Consider the following 19,476-nt stretch of genomic DNA (forward strand, 5'->3'; position numbering starts at 1 on the left):
CACAGCTGCAACTAAGCCCTCTCCTTATCACAGGCCCAGGATTCAATCAGCTCCAGGAAACAGGATGTGGCTAAATGTTCAACCACATATCTATTTCCAGGTGGGCAAAGAAATGTGTTCTCCATGCGGCTTGGAACTCTGAATGATCTGTTGATTTACCTCTATTCTTCATCTTATAGACCCTTAGAGAGGCTGCATCTTGGCTGCCATTCTTCTGTCTCTGGAGTTCATTATTTAATGTCACCCAATCATCCGCAGAAGAGGAATCGTTCCTGCATGTCACAAGATATTACATTCTCTTAATGCCCTGGGCTGACTCCACATCCCTTGTTGGTTTGTGGAAAATAAGAGGCTGATGAATCAAATCCAAGTTTCCTGAATGACAGTGATAAAGAAACTTCTCTAGGCTACCAACTCAGCAGTCTCCTTGTTGAATAAGCGTCAGCAACAACAATATGAGAATCTACAGGTCAGTACAGGTTTGAGAAGTCCCTCCATCCTGCAAAGAACCCAAGGAGTGAATGAAATGCAATTGTCATACTGCAAGAAAATGAACTTTATATCTGTGTGATAAAATAGTGGGCATAGAATAAAATTCTCAAATCAACACACGTAACAAGGCCAATATAAAGGTTTCTATGTTTGTAGGCACAATAGAATGCAATTGGCCTAATAATGATAGGATATTTTTCAGAGTAATAAAATATGGTTTCTTTCAATTTGCCTTCCATTTTTTGAAATGTAGAGAGAACACTTAGGTCATGTTTTCAAGTTTTTCTCTGCAATGATAAGGAATAAAAACTTACTTTTTTGTTTAAAATGAAAGCTGAGATTCTCATGTAGTCCTGTGACTCCAGAAGCTGGAGATTTAAGAAAATATCTGGATATCACGAGGCTCAAGATAAAACCATGAGAACCGGCAAGACTGCTAGCACTGTGGCTGGGTTTACATATATTTGCATTAACAATCTATCAAGGTACCTATAAAGCATCAATAATTGCAGTATCCAGGCATGAATTTCCCCAAATACTTTACCAATGTTAACGAATTAAAACTGTGAGATATTATTATTACCATCACTCAGGGCCCCATACACTCTGGGGTAGAATGGGACTAACTGCTGGAGCAATAACCTCTAAGCTCCCTGCAACGTTACTTTATCCTGTTGTCACATAATACCCTTCCTTTCCATCCCTGTACCTTCACATTATCCCACACACCTATGGCTGGCTGCTCATAGTTGAAAATGTTCATTGATGTAAAATGTGTTGGTTATTTTCCACAGTGATTTAGTTTGAGGAGGGGTTTTCCCTCCCTACTGTACTCTGCAGGCAGCCAGGCTGCCCTCTCCAAGCCTTGATCCCATGATCTAGTTCAGCATAAAGTTTCCTAACCCTCCCCTATATATTCCAACAAAACTTCAGCATTTCTTTGCGCTAGCTGTCCAGGCCTCAACTGCTGTGCTTTTCTCCAGGCAGCATGCCTCGCCCGCTTAGCTTTCTGGCTGCTCCACAGCTACAAGCTTGGCTAAACAAACCCCGGATGCCTGGCTCTAGGGAAGAGCGCAGGGGGTTTGCACCGTAATCCGATCCACTCCCCTTTGTGGAGAAAACTGGAGAAGGAGAGACAGGTGAAGGCAGGGCCCAGCAGGGCAGGGAGAGAAAATAAAATGCTTGGCTGCAGCAAAATGATTTCCAGAGGTTCTGATCAACTGCAGCTCCCACCAGAAGCCAATGGATGATGTAGGTGCTCAGCATATCTAAAAATCAGGCCAGTCCTAAATATGGCTTTAGGTCCGTAACTGTAACTACCTAAGCTTGAAAAATGTAGCCAAAGCAGAACACCTTCCGGCTACAAAATTTTTTCATGAGATAATGATTTGCTTGTGACATAGTCTGACTACGGCCTGTACTTTACATTCCACACTGCACTGTGATCTCACACGCCAAACAGGGTTGGGGCCTGTGGGTACGTGAATGGGAGAATCTAAACACTTCAGAAAGAAACAGTAACAGGCAGTCTTCTGTATCAGCCACTGGGGCACTGTGTTGTTGGACATACCACTGTTTGGGCTCGGTACAGCATGGGTAACTACATTCCGTCAGTGTCAGTCCCCTGCTGTTTCAACTGAATTCTTTTCTTCCTTTACTAAATGGTTTTCTAGTGGTGGTGTGTGCTAATAAAGCCTGATCTGACTATCATTACAGCCAGTGGGAGACCTACCCTGAAACAGTTGCTGTGTTTCACCTCTAAGAGGGATGAAATTTCAGTGCTGGTAGAAATGATCTGTATGTCCAGTTTACAGAGCAATGTGTAAAATGCTTTGTGATCTTTGGAGAAGAAGGGCGCTATTAGAAATCGAAGATCGTCACAAACACATTTGTTACATTTATATACATTTTAAGTGCTTGCTGTTTAATACGTTACAGATCTAAAAATAAATGCAAACCTCCAGCTTTTTATGTCAAAAGACAATTATAATATGTAACCTTCATTTTTGTGCACTGATGTTAAAGTGTATTACACTCTGAAGGAACTTCCTTGGTTCATTGGGTGTTTTATGAATATAAGGGAAGGGAGGGAAAGGAAAGAAAATACTTTATAGTGCTATCTGAAAGATGCTTATGCCACAGAAAATGGTAGCATCTTTACAGCAAGAGGGAATAAAAGACACAGGGGTGCTTGTCTTTGACACGAAGGACCCTTTACACCACTCTGACAGCAAAAACAGACCTTAAAGTGGGTGTATATTATACTGATGCTTACTTTAAGGCCCCTTTATGCTGTTAGAATGGTTTAAAGCTGCCTGAGAATAACCGTGTATGAGGCCACAACGTAGCCAAAGTCATTCAGTGAAGGTGAATCCTTCCAAGCATCACGCTATTTCAAATAACTGCCTTCTGGTTTGCAAATGTTCAAATGGAGTTTGAGGTCAATAGAAGGGTTGGAATATAGGCTCTAGAACCAAGCACCATTTGTTTTTTATTTAACTCTTTGCAGTAGATTAAAAAAAAACACTTGGGACTCTGGCAAGATTCTGGTAATTGAACTGTGTTAATTCTTACCAAGAATTTATTTGGCTATTTCTTCAATGGAGATTTTAGATCCATTTACCTTTGCATGGGCAGAGACTGGCATTATTCTTAATAAACTGATTTGATGTGCCCTAGAAGTTTCACACTTTCACACTGGATTATGCACTGGAAAGGAAGGAAACCAATTCAAACATAAAAACAGGGGACTGTCCAATGAAACTGAAAGGCGGCAAACTCAAAACCAATACAGGGAAATACTTTTTCAAGCAATGTATAATTAGCTTGTGGCTCTCATTGTCATATGATGTTGTTGAGGCCAAAAATGTAGCAAGATCCGAAGAGGGACTGGATATTTATCTGGATAACAAGAATATCCACAGTTACAATACTTAATGCAAATAAAAAGGCTTGGAAGGGATATTAAACTGCAGGCTATTTTGCACAAGCCATTATCTAAATATTAGAGATCAGGATGAGAACTCCGTGGGGGGCAGATTATCCCCCCTGTGGGGTTTCTTGCAGCTTCCTATAAAACAGAAGGTGCTAGTCTCCACTGGAGACAGGCTGCTGGAAAACATGGACCTTGAGTCTGATTTGGTATGCGGTACTGCCGACCTCAATGGTTCTCTGTCTCTGGAGCCACATTATTTTTTCAGTCTTTTCTCTAAAACCGTGTGGACTAGACATTTAGGGTTTTTAAAAGGAAAATTCAGATGCTTATGTAGTTGAGGCTTTCAGAAAAACACAAATATCATGAGATTTGTGATAAAATCAGTGCAAGCTGGCAACATTCAACTGTATTATTGAGTATTGAGTATTATATTCCTACAGTCCCAAATGTCCCCATTCATTCATACATCGTGTGTCTTTCAAACACAAAGCTAGTGAGAGAGTCGGGATAGACCGAAGGGAGAATGAATGGAATTCCGTATGCTTAAACTTAGAAAACAAACGTAAAAGAACTCTCACCAGCATTATTAAATCAGCAAACGTAATCCAAACAGCAATAAGAATTCCATCCTGCTCCCATCAATGTCAATGACAAATTTCTCTTTGACATCAATGGAAGCAGGATCAGGGCCTCACGTTCCACAGCCTTAGCAATGATTTCTTTTATTTTTTATTAAACCTGTTCCTAAAAATGTTTCAGGAAAAGAGTAATATCCATGGGGGACAGACTCTTAAGAGTAAAGATAAATATGAACAGAGTTTATTTTTATGTGTTTTGGATTTATGTAAGAAAAATATCTTTCACAATAAAAAGAACTGATACAAAATTGTTTCTCATAAATGGACAGCACTGCTGGTTATAAAAAAGAATGATATCCTGTCTCATATTGGGCAACCAAAAAAGACTGTGTAGAATATACAGAAGAATCTTGACCCACTAAAAAAAGAGCTACTGTAGCATTTACTGTGACCTACAAAATACGAGGAATTTTTTACCCATCATAAAAAGTGTTCGCTTTAGAGAACTGTCTTTTAAAACTCTAAAAATAGTGTTTGAGAAGAGTCTGTGTTTCTGTTTAGATCTCCTCTTCGACTTTCAAGATCATTCCCGAGAACACCTCGATCCCTGACTGCCCCACAGACTCGCCACTGGCTATCCGGGAGGGCAGACGGGCAGAAGTCCCAGAGGTGCAGTCTTGCACAAAATGTACTGTCTCCCTGCGCGGATGCTGGTAGTCAACCAGCTTCTCCAGTGTCCGGTTGAGTGACTCGACATTGTCTGCTAGCCTCTTGTTCTGTTCCACTAAGTTCTCCAAGATGAGGTTCTGCTGGATCATGAGGGAGCTCTGCTGCTGGTACCAGGAGGACAAGAGGGTGCTTTGCTGGAGATGGGCATCCATCAGCTGCTTCTCAAACTCCGAGATGTTGTACTTCCGCTTAGGATGCCGGGCAGTCTGGGATGACCGCCTCCCATAGGCAGCCCGCTGTTGCATCTGTGGGGAGGAAGGTGGGGATGGAGTGGAAACTGAGGTGTGCAGTGCCCTTTGCTGCTCTAATGCATCTGTGTCAGCTGGCATAGGCATTTCAATAGTCCTCAAAGGCACCCATGTGCAACCAGGCACTTCCTCCTCCTCATCTGTGGGGGATCAAAATATCAAAACATGAGTTCTTTACACGTTAGCAACATAAAAAGCAGCCTCTTTGGTTAATATGCTAAAGGAACAATGTCTGCTGTGTGGGTGTGCACATGAGCTTAGGAAAGGGGCATTAGTTTGACTGTGTGCATGTGAATGTCTCAATAGGTCTCGTGCTTTGTATTTGTGAACCAGAGGGATCTCTCTCTCTCTCTCTCATGTAATTGTTTTATCTGAAATATTAGGTGATAAGGTCCTAGGATGTTAAATGTCCTTGTGTCCCATAGATGATTTCCTTCTCTGCAGGCTGAATTCCTTTGAGTAACTCCAAGCTCCTGTACAAGGAGGCATCCCTGTCCTGGAGGATGGGGGTGAAACATAAGACTCCAGGATCAAAAGCTGTTGTGTGAGAGGTTCTGCTTATTTGGATCTGAGATTTCATTTGCAGAGTACTCTCTTGGTAATAGGTTGGCTGTTGCAATCTAACTTTGCAGTGGAGATCACTTCACAGCCACCAAAGATAACCTTACAGAGAAAGGCTCCTCACCCTCCCCTTTCCCTCCAGCTTTCCCCAGTCTGTTGATGTGTGTGGATGGGATGAATGGTTTTGTTTAGGACTCTTTACCTGACTGAAGCTTCAGAGGTATATGAGGGCCATCAGTGTGCATAACATCATCATCACCACCACCACCATCCTCCTCCTCTGCCACCACTCTGGCCTCAGCCTGTTTAATAGTCGCCTCCTGCCCAAGCAAAGGACTTTCCAAAATCCGCACCAGCACAGTATCAGGTCTGGGCTCCCCCGTTGAGCGACTCATCTCCACCAGCTTCTCCTTGGTGCGCCTCTTCATATCATCCCATCTCCTCCGGAGGTCCCGGGTGGTCCTGGGGGACCTGGCAACAGCATTGATCTTCCTGGCAATGCTGCACCATATCTTCTCCCTCTCTGGCTGGCTCAGGTTGACTCTCTCACTCCCATAAAGCCTAGCATGATTTTTGGTCACCTCCGCCACCAAAATCTCAAGTTCTACAGGAGAAAACTTTTCCTTCCTCTTCCGGGGGCCAGCAGCCATTTTAAATCTGCTCCTCTTGCAAAAAACGAAACAGGAAGGGGCAATTTGATGGTGGATTCTCATCAGGACCACTGCACATTGAAACACTCTCATGAAACACGCATGCTACGCTGATGCTGGTCAGTTCCTGCTTGTGCACTGGGCCATAATGTGGCAAAGTACATAGCTGTGTCCTTGCTAATAATGACAATGACTAACAAAACATTACATGAGGGGGCTTGATGTTACTGGAGCCTCACTGGAACAGAAATGAAGAGACACACAAGGATAAAATCCTCAGCTGGTGTAAATTGGTATACCTCTATTAACTTCAATGGAGTTATAATGATTTACACCAGCTGAGGATCTGGGCCACACTCTTTAACAGGTTGAAATAAGCTTTGGGTCAGATCCTCCACTCACTAGCCCTGATATAACTGAGGAGTAACTCCAGTGAAGTCAAACTGGTGTAGGTCTGAAGAGAATCAGGCTCATTGGACTCTCTCAGACTCAGAACATCTCACGCAGCTGGAAAACCCCATTTTTTTCTGGCAGCAGTCTTATACTGTGCAATTCCTATGCCTTAAGGGGAGTTACTCCTGAATTACACAAAAGGAGAATCACCCTCCTAGCATCTGACCCCAATCTCACTTTTATTTTTACAACAGTTAGACCCCCTTGACTTCACTAGAGCCGCTCCTTATTTACAACCATGACTGTGATACAGAAACAAGCCTAGAGAGTCTGCATGTTAGCATTATAGCTGCTTAAAAAGGCAGGTTAAAAGCATCAGATGGTAAGAATCATGCAAACAAGAGACAGAAAAGATATTTGGGGCCAGATTCACTGGTATAGCCTGGTGGGGTAAAATTGCTGTGAATCGCATTTATCTGGTCGGTTACACAGGGTTTTGCAACTGCTTTGCGGCACTAAAGTGACACAAAATAGCTGGAGGCATAGGTCCATTACATCATCTTGTGCAACTCCCTGCTGGTAAAGAATTATTCCCAGAGGTCTTTTCTTCAGTTACACTGTTAGAACGATAGTCAGCAGGTGCAACTCCCATAGAAGTCCTGGTGCCAAATTCAGCAATGAAGTAAGACGGGGTGTAAATTGGTCAGGGAATAGATGTAACTGTAACTTAAACCAATTTGACAGTCACAGAAAAGGGGATGTAATTAGGGATAAGAGAGGAGAGGGGACGTAGCAAGAAAAGCAATAGAAGGGTTCAAGATAAAGTGGGTGTAGGATCGGAAGAAGGAATGGGATTACTTATCTACAAACTCCTTGTTGGCTGCTTTTTCTATCGCAGCATTCTCTTTGGGCCTCTCTGTATGTGAGGAACTCGTTCTTAAAATGTGACAAATTATACCTCTTTTCTGATCTAATTACAGGTAACTTGCACCATCTTTTTATCACCGTTGATTTTGGTGTACAGGGGGCACAATTCCCTCTAGGAGTTTGGTGTCTGGCTACATAAGTTTCTGGTGCTTTGTAGGTTACACAGAGTGAATTATGGGGTGAAGGGCATGCTTCTCCAACTTACACATTGTGTAAATAAGAGCAAATCATTGTGCACATTTACACTTGTGTGAAACATGTGCAAGTGCCAGGAGAATAGGGCCCAAATGAATCACTGTTGATTTACACAGATTTAATTGACCCAAACTGTCTCTGGATCTGTGAAAATTTTATAGAACACAACATTCAAAAAAGAAAAAAACCAAAACCTAGGTAACCCAAATTAGTAGTATTTAAACAGCTCTGTTTTATTTTAAGAGTGTTACAAATACACCTAAACAGTCACTGATATTAATTTAGCAAACAAGTTTCAACCTCTCCTTAAAACGTGTGGAAAATATCAGGTCTTCTTTTTAAATGTATCCCTATTGTAAATTACATTTGTCAGATTCTGAACAACAATCAGAGGGGGAAAAAATATCAGTTTCCCTGTTTTTTAACTATCACATAATACGAAAAACAGAAGGATGCTGGAATTAAATGGTAGTAATAGCAAAACTGTTTTAATGAATAATACTTAGCACTATCATAGTATGTCACATTTATGAAAGAGCAGCACAAATATGAACTTATCCTTACAAAAGCCTTATTAGATACACAAGTATGTTTCGCACAAATAAAGACAAATATTTATTTATGCTGTAAAGTCATCTTGTGGAGTTCCCTGATATTGGTAAATTATTAGGGTTGGTTTTAAAAAGATGGCCAGTAATATCACAGTCTGTAGTTATGCAAGCTAGGAGACAGACAATCAAATCTTAGGATTCGGGCGGTGGGGCCAAACAGGCTAAGGACTGATCCAAATCCCATTTAATTCAGTCAGACTCTTTCTTTTGCCATCAGGCCCTAAATGTATTATTGGGAGATTTTACCTTCTGCTGAAGCACTAGGTGTCAGTACTAGGTGTTAAACAATGAAAGAGACAAGATACCAGAGGTCGGCAGATGGATTGATATTCTGATATGATTAGAGCAGGGGGTTGGTTTTGAATATTTATCAAACAGCTTCAGTTCCTTAATTGGCATTTAGGATGCCAATAATCACAAAGAGGCACCTAACTTAGGACAAAATCCTGCATCAATGAAGTCACTGCAAAACTGTCCTCTGATTTTAGAGCTTCAGGATAAGGATTTTAGTAAGGTTTCAGCACCAAGTATCTGGTTTGCATATCAAATACCATGCACGAGAACAAGAGCTTAAAAATCCCAATGGATTTCAATGTCAATGGGCCTGACTCTCATTTAGACTCAGCACGTATTTACATGAACATTTAGTTTGCAGCAAGCTGGAGTATTGCATTAAGTGTCCACCTGGCTCCCGCTGAAGTGCACTATCAGTTCCTCAGTGTGCTTCGATTGACCCTGCTTTGAAAAGGAATAGATCAAAGCACACCAGGGAACTATTAGTGTGCATCAGCAAAGTCCACACAGACTATTAGTGTGCAGCAGGATACTGCTGGGTAAGACTCTGTCATAAACAGATAGCTAAGGGTTAATGTGTCTTTCACCTGGAAAAAAAAGTAACCTGAAGCACCTGACCAGAGGACCAATCAGGAAACAAGACTTTTTCAAATCTGGGTCGAGGAACCATAAACCCCCTACAGGCCAAGGTGGATGCTATCCAAAAGTGGCCTGTCCCAAGGTCAAAGAAACAGGTCCAATCCTTCTTAGGCTTGGCTGGGTACTACAGGCGATTTGTACCACACTACAGCCAAATCGCTGCCCCACTGACCGACCTGACCAAAAAGACCCAGCCAAATGCAGTTAAGTGGACTGATGAATGTCAAAAGGCCTTTACCCAACTTAAGGCAACGCTCATGTCTGACCCTGTGCTCAGGACCCCGGATTTTGACAAGCCATTCCTAGTAACCACGGATGCATCTGAGCGTGGTATAGGAGCAGTGCTCATGCAGGAAGCAACAGATCGCAACTTCCATCCTGTCGTGTTTCTCAGCAAGAAACTGTCTAAGAGGCAAAGTCACTGGTCAGTCAGTGAAAAGGAATGCTATGCCATTGTGTACGCCCTGGAAAAGCTACGCCCATATGTTTGGGGACGGCGGTTCCAGCTACAAACTGACCATGCTGCACTAAAGTGGCTTCATACTGCCAAAGGGAACAACAAGAAACTTCTTCGTTGGAGTTTAGCTCTCCAAGAGTTTGATTTTGAAATTCAGCACATCTCAGGAGCTTCTAACAAAGTAGCTGATGCACTCTCCCGTGAGAGTTTGCCAGAATCCAGTAGTTAAAAAGTGTTCTTAAAATGTAGAAGTCTGTTAGTTATATACTTAGTGGTATATGTAAAGGTGCATGTGTTGTATTAATCTGTTTATTTTAAAGTTCTAGGAGGAAATCGCCGCCAGTGAGCTTCCCCACTCTCTGCAATTTGGGGGGCGTGTCATAAACAGATAGCTAAGGGTTAATGTGTCTTTCACCTGGAAAAAAAGTAACCTGAAGCACCTGACCAGAGGACCAATCAGGAAACAAGACTTTTTCAAATCTGGGTGGAGAGTTTTTTGTGTGTGAGTCCTTTGTTCTTGGTCTTCTGTCTGACTCTCTCTCGGCTATGAGGGGATTTCTATTTCCTGCTTTCTAATCTTCTGTTTCCAAGTTGTGAGTACAGAGATCATAAAAACAATAGGGGTTATTGTTTTTTTATTTTGTATTTACATGTCTATAGTTGCTGGAGTACTTTGAATTGTATTCTTTTTGAATAAGGCTGTTTATTCAATATTCTTTTAAGCAAATGACCCTGTATTTGTCACCTTAATACAGAGAGACCATTTTTATGTATTTTTCTTTCTTTTTATATAAAGCTTTCTTTTTTAAGACCTGTTGGAGTTTTTCTTTAGTGGGAAACTCCAGGGAATTGAGTCTGCAGCTCACCAGGGAATTGATGGGAGGAAGAAGTCAGGGGGAAATCTGTGTGTGTTAGATTTACTAGCCTGACTTTGCATTCCCTCTGGGTGAAGAGGGAAGTGCTTGTGTTTCCAGGACTGGAAATAGAGAGGGTGGACTCCCTCTGTTTAGATTCACGGAGTATGCTTCTGTGTATCTCTCCAGGAACACCTGGAGGGGGGAAGGGAAAAGGTTTATTTCCCTTTGTTGTGAGACTCAAGGGATTTGGGTCTTGGGGTCCCCAGGGAAGGTTTTTGGGGGGACCAGAGTGCCCCAAAACACTCTAATTTTTTGGATGGTGGCAGCTTTACCAGGTGCAAGCTGGTAACTAAGAGGTAACTTAGAGGTTTTCATGCTAACCCCCATATTTTGGACGCTAAGGTCCAAATCTGGGACTAGGTTATGACAGACTCACACTCTAGCTTGCCACAAACTAAATGTTCATGTAGACAAGCCTTAAGGCTCCTTTACACTGCCAGAGTGATGTAAAGGGGCCTTGGTGTATATGAAAATCAGGTCCAATGGCCTTATTGGCTTGAGAAGTATAAAAATATTACGAAATAATTATACCAAATAGTAGTAGTAATAGATTATACTGTAAGTTGCTGCTGTTGCACTCAATGGGCCTGATTCTCAGTTACACTCACAACACTCAGAGAAAGGGGATCTTAAGGTAAATGAAAATCAAACATAAGGACTTTCCAGCAGTGCAGGAAATGGTTAGATTTCTAAGGCATGATTCTTCTCTCTTTTCCACCTTGGTGAAGCTCCATGATTTCAATGGACCTAGTCCCGAGTTACACGTATGTACATGAGATCAGAATCAGATGGTTAAGCATTCTGGATACTCTTTCTTAGGTAATTAGTACCCGAATATTTGCAAAATTTGCCACAGGCTCTTTAATCACCATAAGTGATCAAGTCGTTTGTTTCCCATCTCATCTGAAGGGCACCATTCTCCAGAAGCAGAGCCCCTAATTCAATGCTGGGACACTGATTCGGCAATGAGTCAGAGAGAAAGCACTGCATCCTAAAATGACTCATTGCAATATGCTCTGGGCTTCTTGAAGATCTCCCATCCAAACAGAAGTGAATCTCAAGCCCCCTGAGTTTACAAGATATGAGACGATCACAAACTAGGAGGTATGCATGGCCATGTTGCTCACACATAAATATATTGGACATTTTTAAAGAGTCAGCAGCATTTACTTGTACTGATATACAGTTCATGGGTTTATTTTTTAAAATAAAGCACTTCCATGAATGTTTGAGATGATTTTAAGAACTGGGTGCTCCGAATCATACCCTGAAGTGCCCAATAACAAAAAGAGAAACTTTCTGCTGCTTAGGAAAGCACTTCATCAGTCCATAGTTCATTGCCAGGAAAGATGAGTTGGCAGAGTAACCTCAGCTGATGAGTACTCTATCCATACCACCTGGGCAAAGTAGGTTCAGGGGCTTAGTCAGTATATTGAACATAAATATCCAGGTGGAAAAAAGAGACACGTTCACCCACACATGTGGACATGTACCACACCCCCATTCACAGATGTATAAGACATTATACTGCATAAACTCTGAACTCCTATCAGCAGCAGGGATACTCACATGAACCCCACAAATGCTCTAGTTCTGAGTCAGCTTGACAATGTCTATAATTCCCTTCAAGTCAAATGGTTCAGTCTAAATATAATGAAAAATGTCTGGTCTGATATTTTAAACATAGAATCCCCCCTTCCTGAGGAGATCATGACTTCACTATGGCCTTGTCAACTCACCTAACTTTACTAAGCCACCTGTTTCCTGCAGCTGTCTGGCTGGTTTGCTAGCTCTACTAGGTGCTTATGGCATGACCATTCCTTACAAAAAGTTATGTTCCTAAATATGCAATCAGGATAAATTTAATTTATGTACAGCTATTTTATCCTGATGTTATTATGCCCAGTATGCATCAGGCGGAATTCACTCTTGGCCTTATGTAACAGGCTCTGCCTCATTGACATGTTCTCCTGTATAATCTATATAGTATATTTCTCTCATAAAAACATAGAATCATTTGGGCCAAAACACGTGATGGACAAATTTTGTTTCTTGTAAACAAACCATTGGCCAGGATTCAAAAATTAAGATGATTAAACTAACATCAAGCTACAGAAATCATCTCCCCTGATAGTCTGAATGAAGAGATACTTAGATGCTATCAGAATTCTTCTGCAAAACTCCCCCTTACCACTCACAAGCATCCATCTGAAAGCCCTAAACAAACCTTATCCCAATAAATATTTGATCACACAGATCCATTGTTTGGAGGAAAAGATGAGTTTAAATAAATGTTATGGCTCAGACCTTGCTGAGGTTAAATTCCTGCATTCACTCATCTCATTTATCACTTGGACTGCAGCTGACTCGAATACCATTTCCAATGGTAAGCAGCTGTTTTGTAATGGGCTGCATTTACAATAAAATAAAACACACACACAGAAAGAAGATGCTTCAGAATAAAACACTCTCCGATCTGTAATCTCAGCCGGCCTTTCATATGCAGCCACCGGAGCAGGCAGAAAAGAAAACACACTTTTTATCAGAACCACCTGCACCAGCCTATTTGTCATTGGACGTTAAAGAACAATACAGTTTAATTGTAAAAGGCATTGTTCATACCAAAATACCTTGCAAGTTCACAGGATATTGCTACAGTAACAAAGTATGAGAGTAGGCAGGAACTGTGGACAAGGAGTGGCATGAGGGTGTAGCTCATTACTTCATTTTATCATTCATTCATTGTGTGTTGTATGATGTTATGATTAACAAACATGCATATATAATACTTGTATACTAAATAGATTTAAGTTGTAGGACAACAGAATAATAGATTGATCAGTAGTCAGAAGGGATACGTATGCATTAGGTATCTAGGTAAGTAGGGCAGAAACACACAGCCTATAGGCTCAGGCTTGTATGTTTTAGCTTAGCCATACTAGGCAATAGGCTTGAGAAATGCTGACATAAGTAAGAGACCAAAGAATGACCCTATGATACAAGATTATGGAAAGAGATGTACCAATGAGTAGCACTGCAAAAAATTAACTGTAAGAATAATTCTGAGTACAAGTCACATGCACAGCGTCAAGTATCAGAGGGGTAGCCATGTTAGTCTGGATCTGTAAAAGCAGCAAAGAGTCCTGTGGCACCTTATAGACTAACAGACGTTTTGGAGCATGAGCTTTCGTGGGTGAATACCCACTTCCTCAGATGCATGTAGTGGAAATTTCCAGGGACAGGTATATATATATGCAGGCAAGCCAGGGATAATGAGGTAGTTCAATAAGGGAGGATGAGGCCGTGTTCTAGCAGTTGAGGTGTGAAAACCAAGGGAGGAGAAACTGGTTTTGTAATTGGCAAGCCATTCACAGTCTTTGTTTAATCCTGAGCTGATGGTGTCAAATTTGCAGATGAACTGAAGCTCAGCAGTTGCTCTTTGAAGTCTGGTCCTGAAGTTTTTTTGCTGCAGGATGGCCACCTTAAAGTCTGCTATAGTGTGGCCAGGGAGGTTGAAGTGTTCTCCTACAGGTTTTTGTATATTGCCATTCCTAATATCTGTGTCCATTTATCCTTTTCCGTAGCGACTGTCCAGTCTGGCCGATGTACATAGCAGAGGGGCATTGCTGGCATATGATGGCGTATATTACATTGGTGGATGTGCAGGTGAATGAATCGGTGATGGTGTGGCTGATCTGATTAGGTCCTGTGATGGTGTCGCTGGTGTAGATATGTGGGCAGATTTGGCATCGAGGTTTGTTGCATGGATTGGTTCAACCGCATCTGCTCTAACCCCTCAGACAGAGACCAACACCTGCAAAATCTCCACCAAGCATTCTCAAAACTACAATACCCGCACGAGGAAATAAGGAAACAGATCAACAGAGCCAGACGTGTACCCAGAAGCCTCCTACTGCAAGACAAACCCAAGAAAGAAACCAACAGGACTCCACTGGCCATCACATACAGTCCCCAGCTAAAACCTCTCCAACGCATCATCAGGGATCTGCAACCCATCCTGGACAATGATCCCACACTTTCACAGGCCTTGCGTGACAGGCCAGTCCTTGCCCACAGGCAACCTGCCAACCTGAAACATATTCTCACCAGTAACTGCACACTGCACCATAGTAACTCCAGCTCAGGAACCAATCCATGCAACAAACCCTGATGCCAACTCTGCCTACATATCTACACCAGCGACACCATCACAGGATCTAACCAGATCAGCCACACCATCACCGGTTCATTCACCTGCACGTCCACCAATGTAATATACGCTATCATATGCCAGCAATGCCTCTCTGCTATGTACATCGGCCAGACTGGACAGTCATTACGGAAAAGGATAAATGGACACAAATCAGATATTAGGAATGGCAATATACAAAAACCTGTAGGAGAACACTTCAACCTCCCTGGCCACACTATAGCAGACCTTAAAGTGGCCATCCTGCAGCAAAAAAACTTCAGGACCAGACTTCAAAGAGCAACTGCTGAGCTTCAGTTCATCTGCAAATTTGACACCATCAGCTCAGGATTAAACAAAGACTGTGAATGGCTTGCCAATTACAAAACCAGTTTCTCCTCCCTTGGTTTTCACACCTCAACTGCTAGAACACGGCCTCATCCTCCCTGATTGAACTACCTCATTATCTCTAGCTTGCCTGCATATATATATACCTGCCCCTGGAAATTTCCACTACATGCATCTGAGGAAGTGGGTATTCACCCACGAAAGCTCATGCTCCAAAACGTCTGTTAGTCTATAAGGTGCCACAGGATTCTTTGATGCACAGCATGTTAGGTGTAGTCAGAATCACAAGAGAAAAGAGGTCTCCCAGATTGGGTAAAATGAGTTCCCTATGGGAAAACTCCAGCAAGAACAATCCCTCTACTGATGACCAATTGGCAAGGCAGCCATCAAACCTTAAGAATATAATTAAGGATGTGAGTATGACTATATTTCTAACTTGTGCATAGGTCTTTACAGGATTTCTATATGCTTGGGTACTCAAAAACTTAATTGTAACAAACAAAATTGACAAAAGAAACTAGACCTTGTACTTGTCAACGTATGTATATGTCTTTATGTGTTCCTAGAGACCCTAAATCTGAAGCAAGTAGCAGAGGTGACTTTCACTCTGCTAAGCTGGAAACTGTTGCAACTAGAGCTGAAACCCCAGTGCTGCAATACAACATTACTAAATTCACTTTCAATTAAAAAAAAAGGTTAGAAAGGACTCCTGTGAGTAAGCGGGGAAGTAGACCATGGAGCATGAATATAGGCATCCTGACAAGGTGGATTTTGATCTGCATGGGAGAAACAAATTAGTAGGATCAATGCAAGTGAACAGACTAATCAAGGTAGTTGTGATGATGGCAGCAAAGGGTCAACCCTGAAAATGAAAAAAAAAAGGGGGGATGGGGGATTGAGAAAAGTCTAGAATTAGTAGAGGAGAAGGAAGATGAAGGGATATTGGGAGCGAGATGAGATGGCAGAAGGAGAGGAGATCAAGAGAATGAGACGAAAGAGGAATGAAGAGCTGGAAAGTGAAGGGATCGGTTATGGAAGTGGATGGCAGGGTTAGAGGGGATGGAGGTTTTTGAAAGGGGCTGGTTAGTGTTGGTGTGTACAGACAAGTAATGCTTCAGCTTGGAGAACAGAAAGTAGTTATGATGGGAGCACTGCTGGGAAGGCAACCTGCTCCTTACATGCCGCGACCCACAGTTTGAAAAAACTCTGATCTAGACCATCCCTGACAGGTGTTTGTATAACCTGTTCTTAAAGATCTTCAGTGACGGAGATTTTACAACCTTCCTAGGCAATTTATTCCAGTCCTTAACCACCCTGATAGTTAGGAAGTTTTTCCTAATGTCCAGCTTAAACCTCCCTTGCTGCAATTTAGGCCCATTGCTTCTTGTCCTATCCTCAGAGGTTAAAGAGAACATTTTTTTCTCTCTCCTCCTTGCAACAACTTTTTATGTCCCTGAAAACTGTTATCATGTCCCCCCCATCAGTCTTCTCTTCTCCAGACTAAACACATCCAGTTTCTTCAATCTTCCCTCGTAAGTCATGTTTTCTAGACCATTAATCAATTTTGTTGCTCTTTTCTGGACCTTCTCCAATTTGTCAACATCTTTTCTGAAATGTGGCGCCCTGAACTGGACACAATACTCCAGCTGAGGCCTAATCAGCACAGAGTAGAGCAGAAGAATTACTTCTTGTGTCTTGCTTACAACACTTCTGCTAATACAACCCAGAATGATGTTGCTTTTTTTGCAAGTGTTACACTGTTGACTCCTATTTAGCTTCTGATTCTCTAAGACCCACAGATCCCGTTCCGCAGTATTCCTTCCAAGGCAGTCATTTCACATTTTGTATGTGTGCAACTGACTGTTCCTTCCTAAGTGGAGTACTTTGCATTTGTCTTTATTAAATTTCATCCTATTTAGTTCAGACGATTTCTCCAGTTTATCCAGATCATTTTGACTTTTAATCCTATCTTCCAAAGCAGTTGCAACCAATCCCATCTTGGTATTGTTTGCAAACTTTATAAGCTTATTATTTAAATCACAGAACCAGATCCAGAACTGATCCCTGTTGGACACCACTCAATATGCCCTTCCAGCTTGACTATGAACCACTGATAACTCTGGAAATGGTTTTCCAAGCAGTTGTGCACTCACCTTATAGTAGTAGCTTCATCTAGGCTGTATTTCTCTAGTTTGTTTACGAGAAGGTCATGCAAGTCAGTATCGAAAGCCTTACTAAAGTCAAGTTATACTACATCTGCTACTTCCCCATTATCCACTAGGCTTGTTACCCTGTCAAAGAAAGCTAGAAGGTTGGTTTGACATAATCTGTTCTTGATAAATCTGTTCTGACTGTTAGTTATCACCGTATTATCTTCAAGGTGTTGGCAAATTGATTGCTTAATTATTGCTCCATTATCTTTCCAGGTACTGAAGTTAAGCTGATTGGTCTGTAATTTCACTTTTTTAGAGATTGGCACTATATTTCCCCTTTTCCAGTCCTCTGGAATCTCTCCTGTCTTCCATGATAATCGCTAATGGTTCATTTATCTCTTCAGTCAGCTTCGTGAGTATTCTAGGATGTATTTCATTAGGCCCTGGTGACCTGAAGACATCTAACTTGTCTTAGTTATTTTTAACTTGTTCTTTCCCTATTTTGGCCTCTGATCCTACCACATTTTCACTGGCATTCACTATGTTAGACATCCAATTGCTACTAACCTTTTTGGTGAAAACTGAATCAAAAAAGTCATTTAGCACTTCTGCCATTTCTAGATTTTCTTTTATTGTTCCCCCACTCCCCTCATTGAGTAACAGATCTATCCTGTCCTTGGTCTTCCTCTTGTTTCTAATGTATTTGTAGAATGTTTTTTTGTTACCCTTTGTGTCTCTAGAATTATAGATTCATAGCAACATTGGGCTGGAAGAGACCTCGAGAAGTCATCAAGTCCAGCTCCTTGTGCTATAGCAGGAACAAGTAACCTTAGAACATCCCTGAAAGGTGTTTGTTCAACTTGTTTTTAAATGCTTCCGGTGATGGGGACTCCATGACTTTACTTGAAAGCCCATTCCAGAGCTTGACAACCCTTAGAGTTAGAAAGGTTTTCCTAATATTTAACCTAAATCTCCCCTGCTGCAGATTAAGCCCTTTACTTTTTATCCTACCTTCAGTGAACATGGAGAACATTTGATCATTGTCCTTTTTATAACAACCCTTAACATATTGGAAGACTGTCATCAGGTTCCCCTCTTAGTCTTCTTTTCTCAAGCCTAAACATGACCAGTTTTTACCTTCCTCACAGGTCAAGTTTTCTAAATCTTTGATCATTTTTGTTACTCTCCTCTGGACTCTTTCCAATTTGTCCACATCTTTCCTAAAGTGTGATGCCTCAAACTGGACACAGTACTCCAGCTGGGGCCTCACTGGTACTAAGTAGTGCAGGATAATTACCTCCTATGTCTTATAAACAACACACTTGTTACTACATCCCAGAATCATATTAGCATTTTTTGCAGCTACATCATATTGATAACTCATATTCAGTTTATGGTCCACTATGAAGGTTAAGCCTGTCCAATGCTGAACACACATATATACCAGGCCACTGAACATCCTCACTGAAACAGTTAACTCAGTTATACCTCTGGGCTAACGTAGCACCTTTCACTCATAAGATCATGGTCAGTAGAAATTCACCGACCACCTCCCCTGCTTGTAGTCCAGATACAGCAGACCAGATCTCAACTGGTATAAATCAAAAGTCAATGGAGCTATAGAGATTTACAGCAGCTGCCAAGGATTCAAGACACACTATTAAGATATTATTTGTCTTCATTTAACTCCTCGAAAGGTACAGAGAGTATGTGTATTAACCTCTATCTATGGCAGACATATGTGCCCCTCTCATCATCATATCTGACCACCTCAACATTTTAAAATATTTATCTTCACAATATGAGGTGGGAAAGTGCTATTTTCCCTGCTTTACAGCTGGGGAACTGAGAAATAGAGAGTCTAAGGCCCAGATTTGTAAAAGTATTTAGGTGTTGCTGCACTCAGCATTGCAACACCTAGCTGATTTAGGAGCATAATTCCAGTTTTCTAAAAGGATTTAGGCAGTGCCTAGAGACTTTAAAAAATTGGGCCTAAATGACTTGCCAAAGGTCTCTCAGAAAATCTGTTGGAGAGCTGGAACCTGAACCCACGCCTGGAACCCAAGTCTTAAAATAGTGCCCTAACCACTGGACCAGCTATTCTTGTCTGTTACTAAAGAGAGAAATTATTATTCAAGTACACTTACGTACACAAGGCTG

At 41.6% G+C, this 19,476-nt stretch overlaps 1 protein-coding gene across 16 annotated transcripts in view; it reads right to left on the reverse strand.

The window, feature by feature from the left end:
• TSNARE1 (t-SNARE domain containing 1) overlaps nt 1-19,476 on the reverse strand; it is a 757,898-nt gene that overhangs the window by 208,310 nt on the left and 530,112 nt on the right. For 14 of the 16 annotated variants that reach the window (XM_050940856.1, XM_050940858.1, XM_050940857.1 and 11 more), the window contains 2 exons: nt 5,746-6,208; nt 4,246-5,122 (listed from right to left, as the gene is read on the reverse strand). The exons of 1 other annotated variant lie outside the window; for it this stretch is intronic. In XM_050940856.1, the coding sequence (XP_050796813.1) occupies nt 4,563-5,122; nt 5,746-6,208 (1,023 nt within the window). In that variant the 3' untranslated portion in view covers nt 4,246-4,562. Of the gene's footprint in view, nt 1-4,245; nt 5,123-5,745; nt 6,265-19,476 lie in introns of those variants that run through there. One more of the 16 variants, XM_050940859.1, reaches the window with a different exon arrangement.

This window comes from Gopherus flavomarginatus, chromosome 2 (assembly GCF_025201925.1).
Source record: "Gopherus flavomarginatus isolate rGopFla2 chromosome 2, rGopFla2.mat.asm, whole genome shotgun sequence".
Taxonomy (NCBI): domain Eukaryota; kingdom Metazoa; phylum Chordata; order Testudines; family Testudinidae; genus Gopherus; species Gopherus flavomarginatus.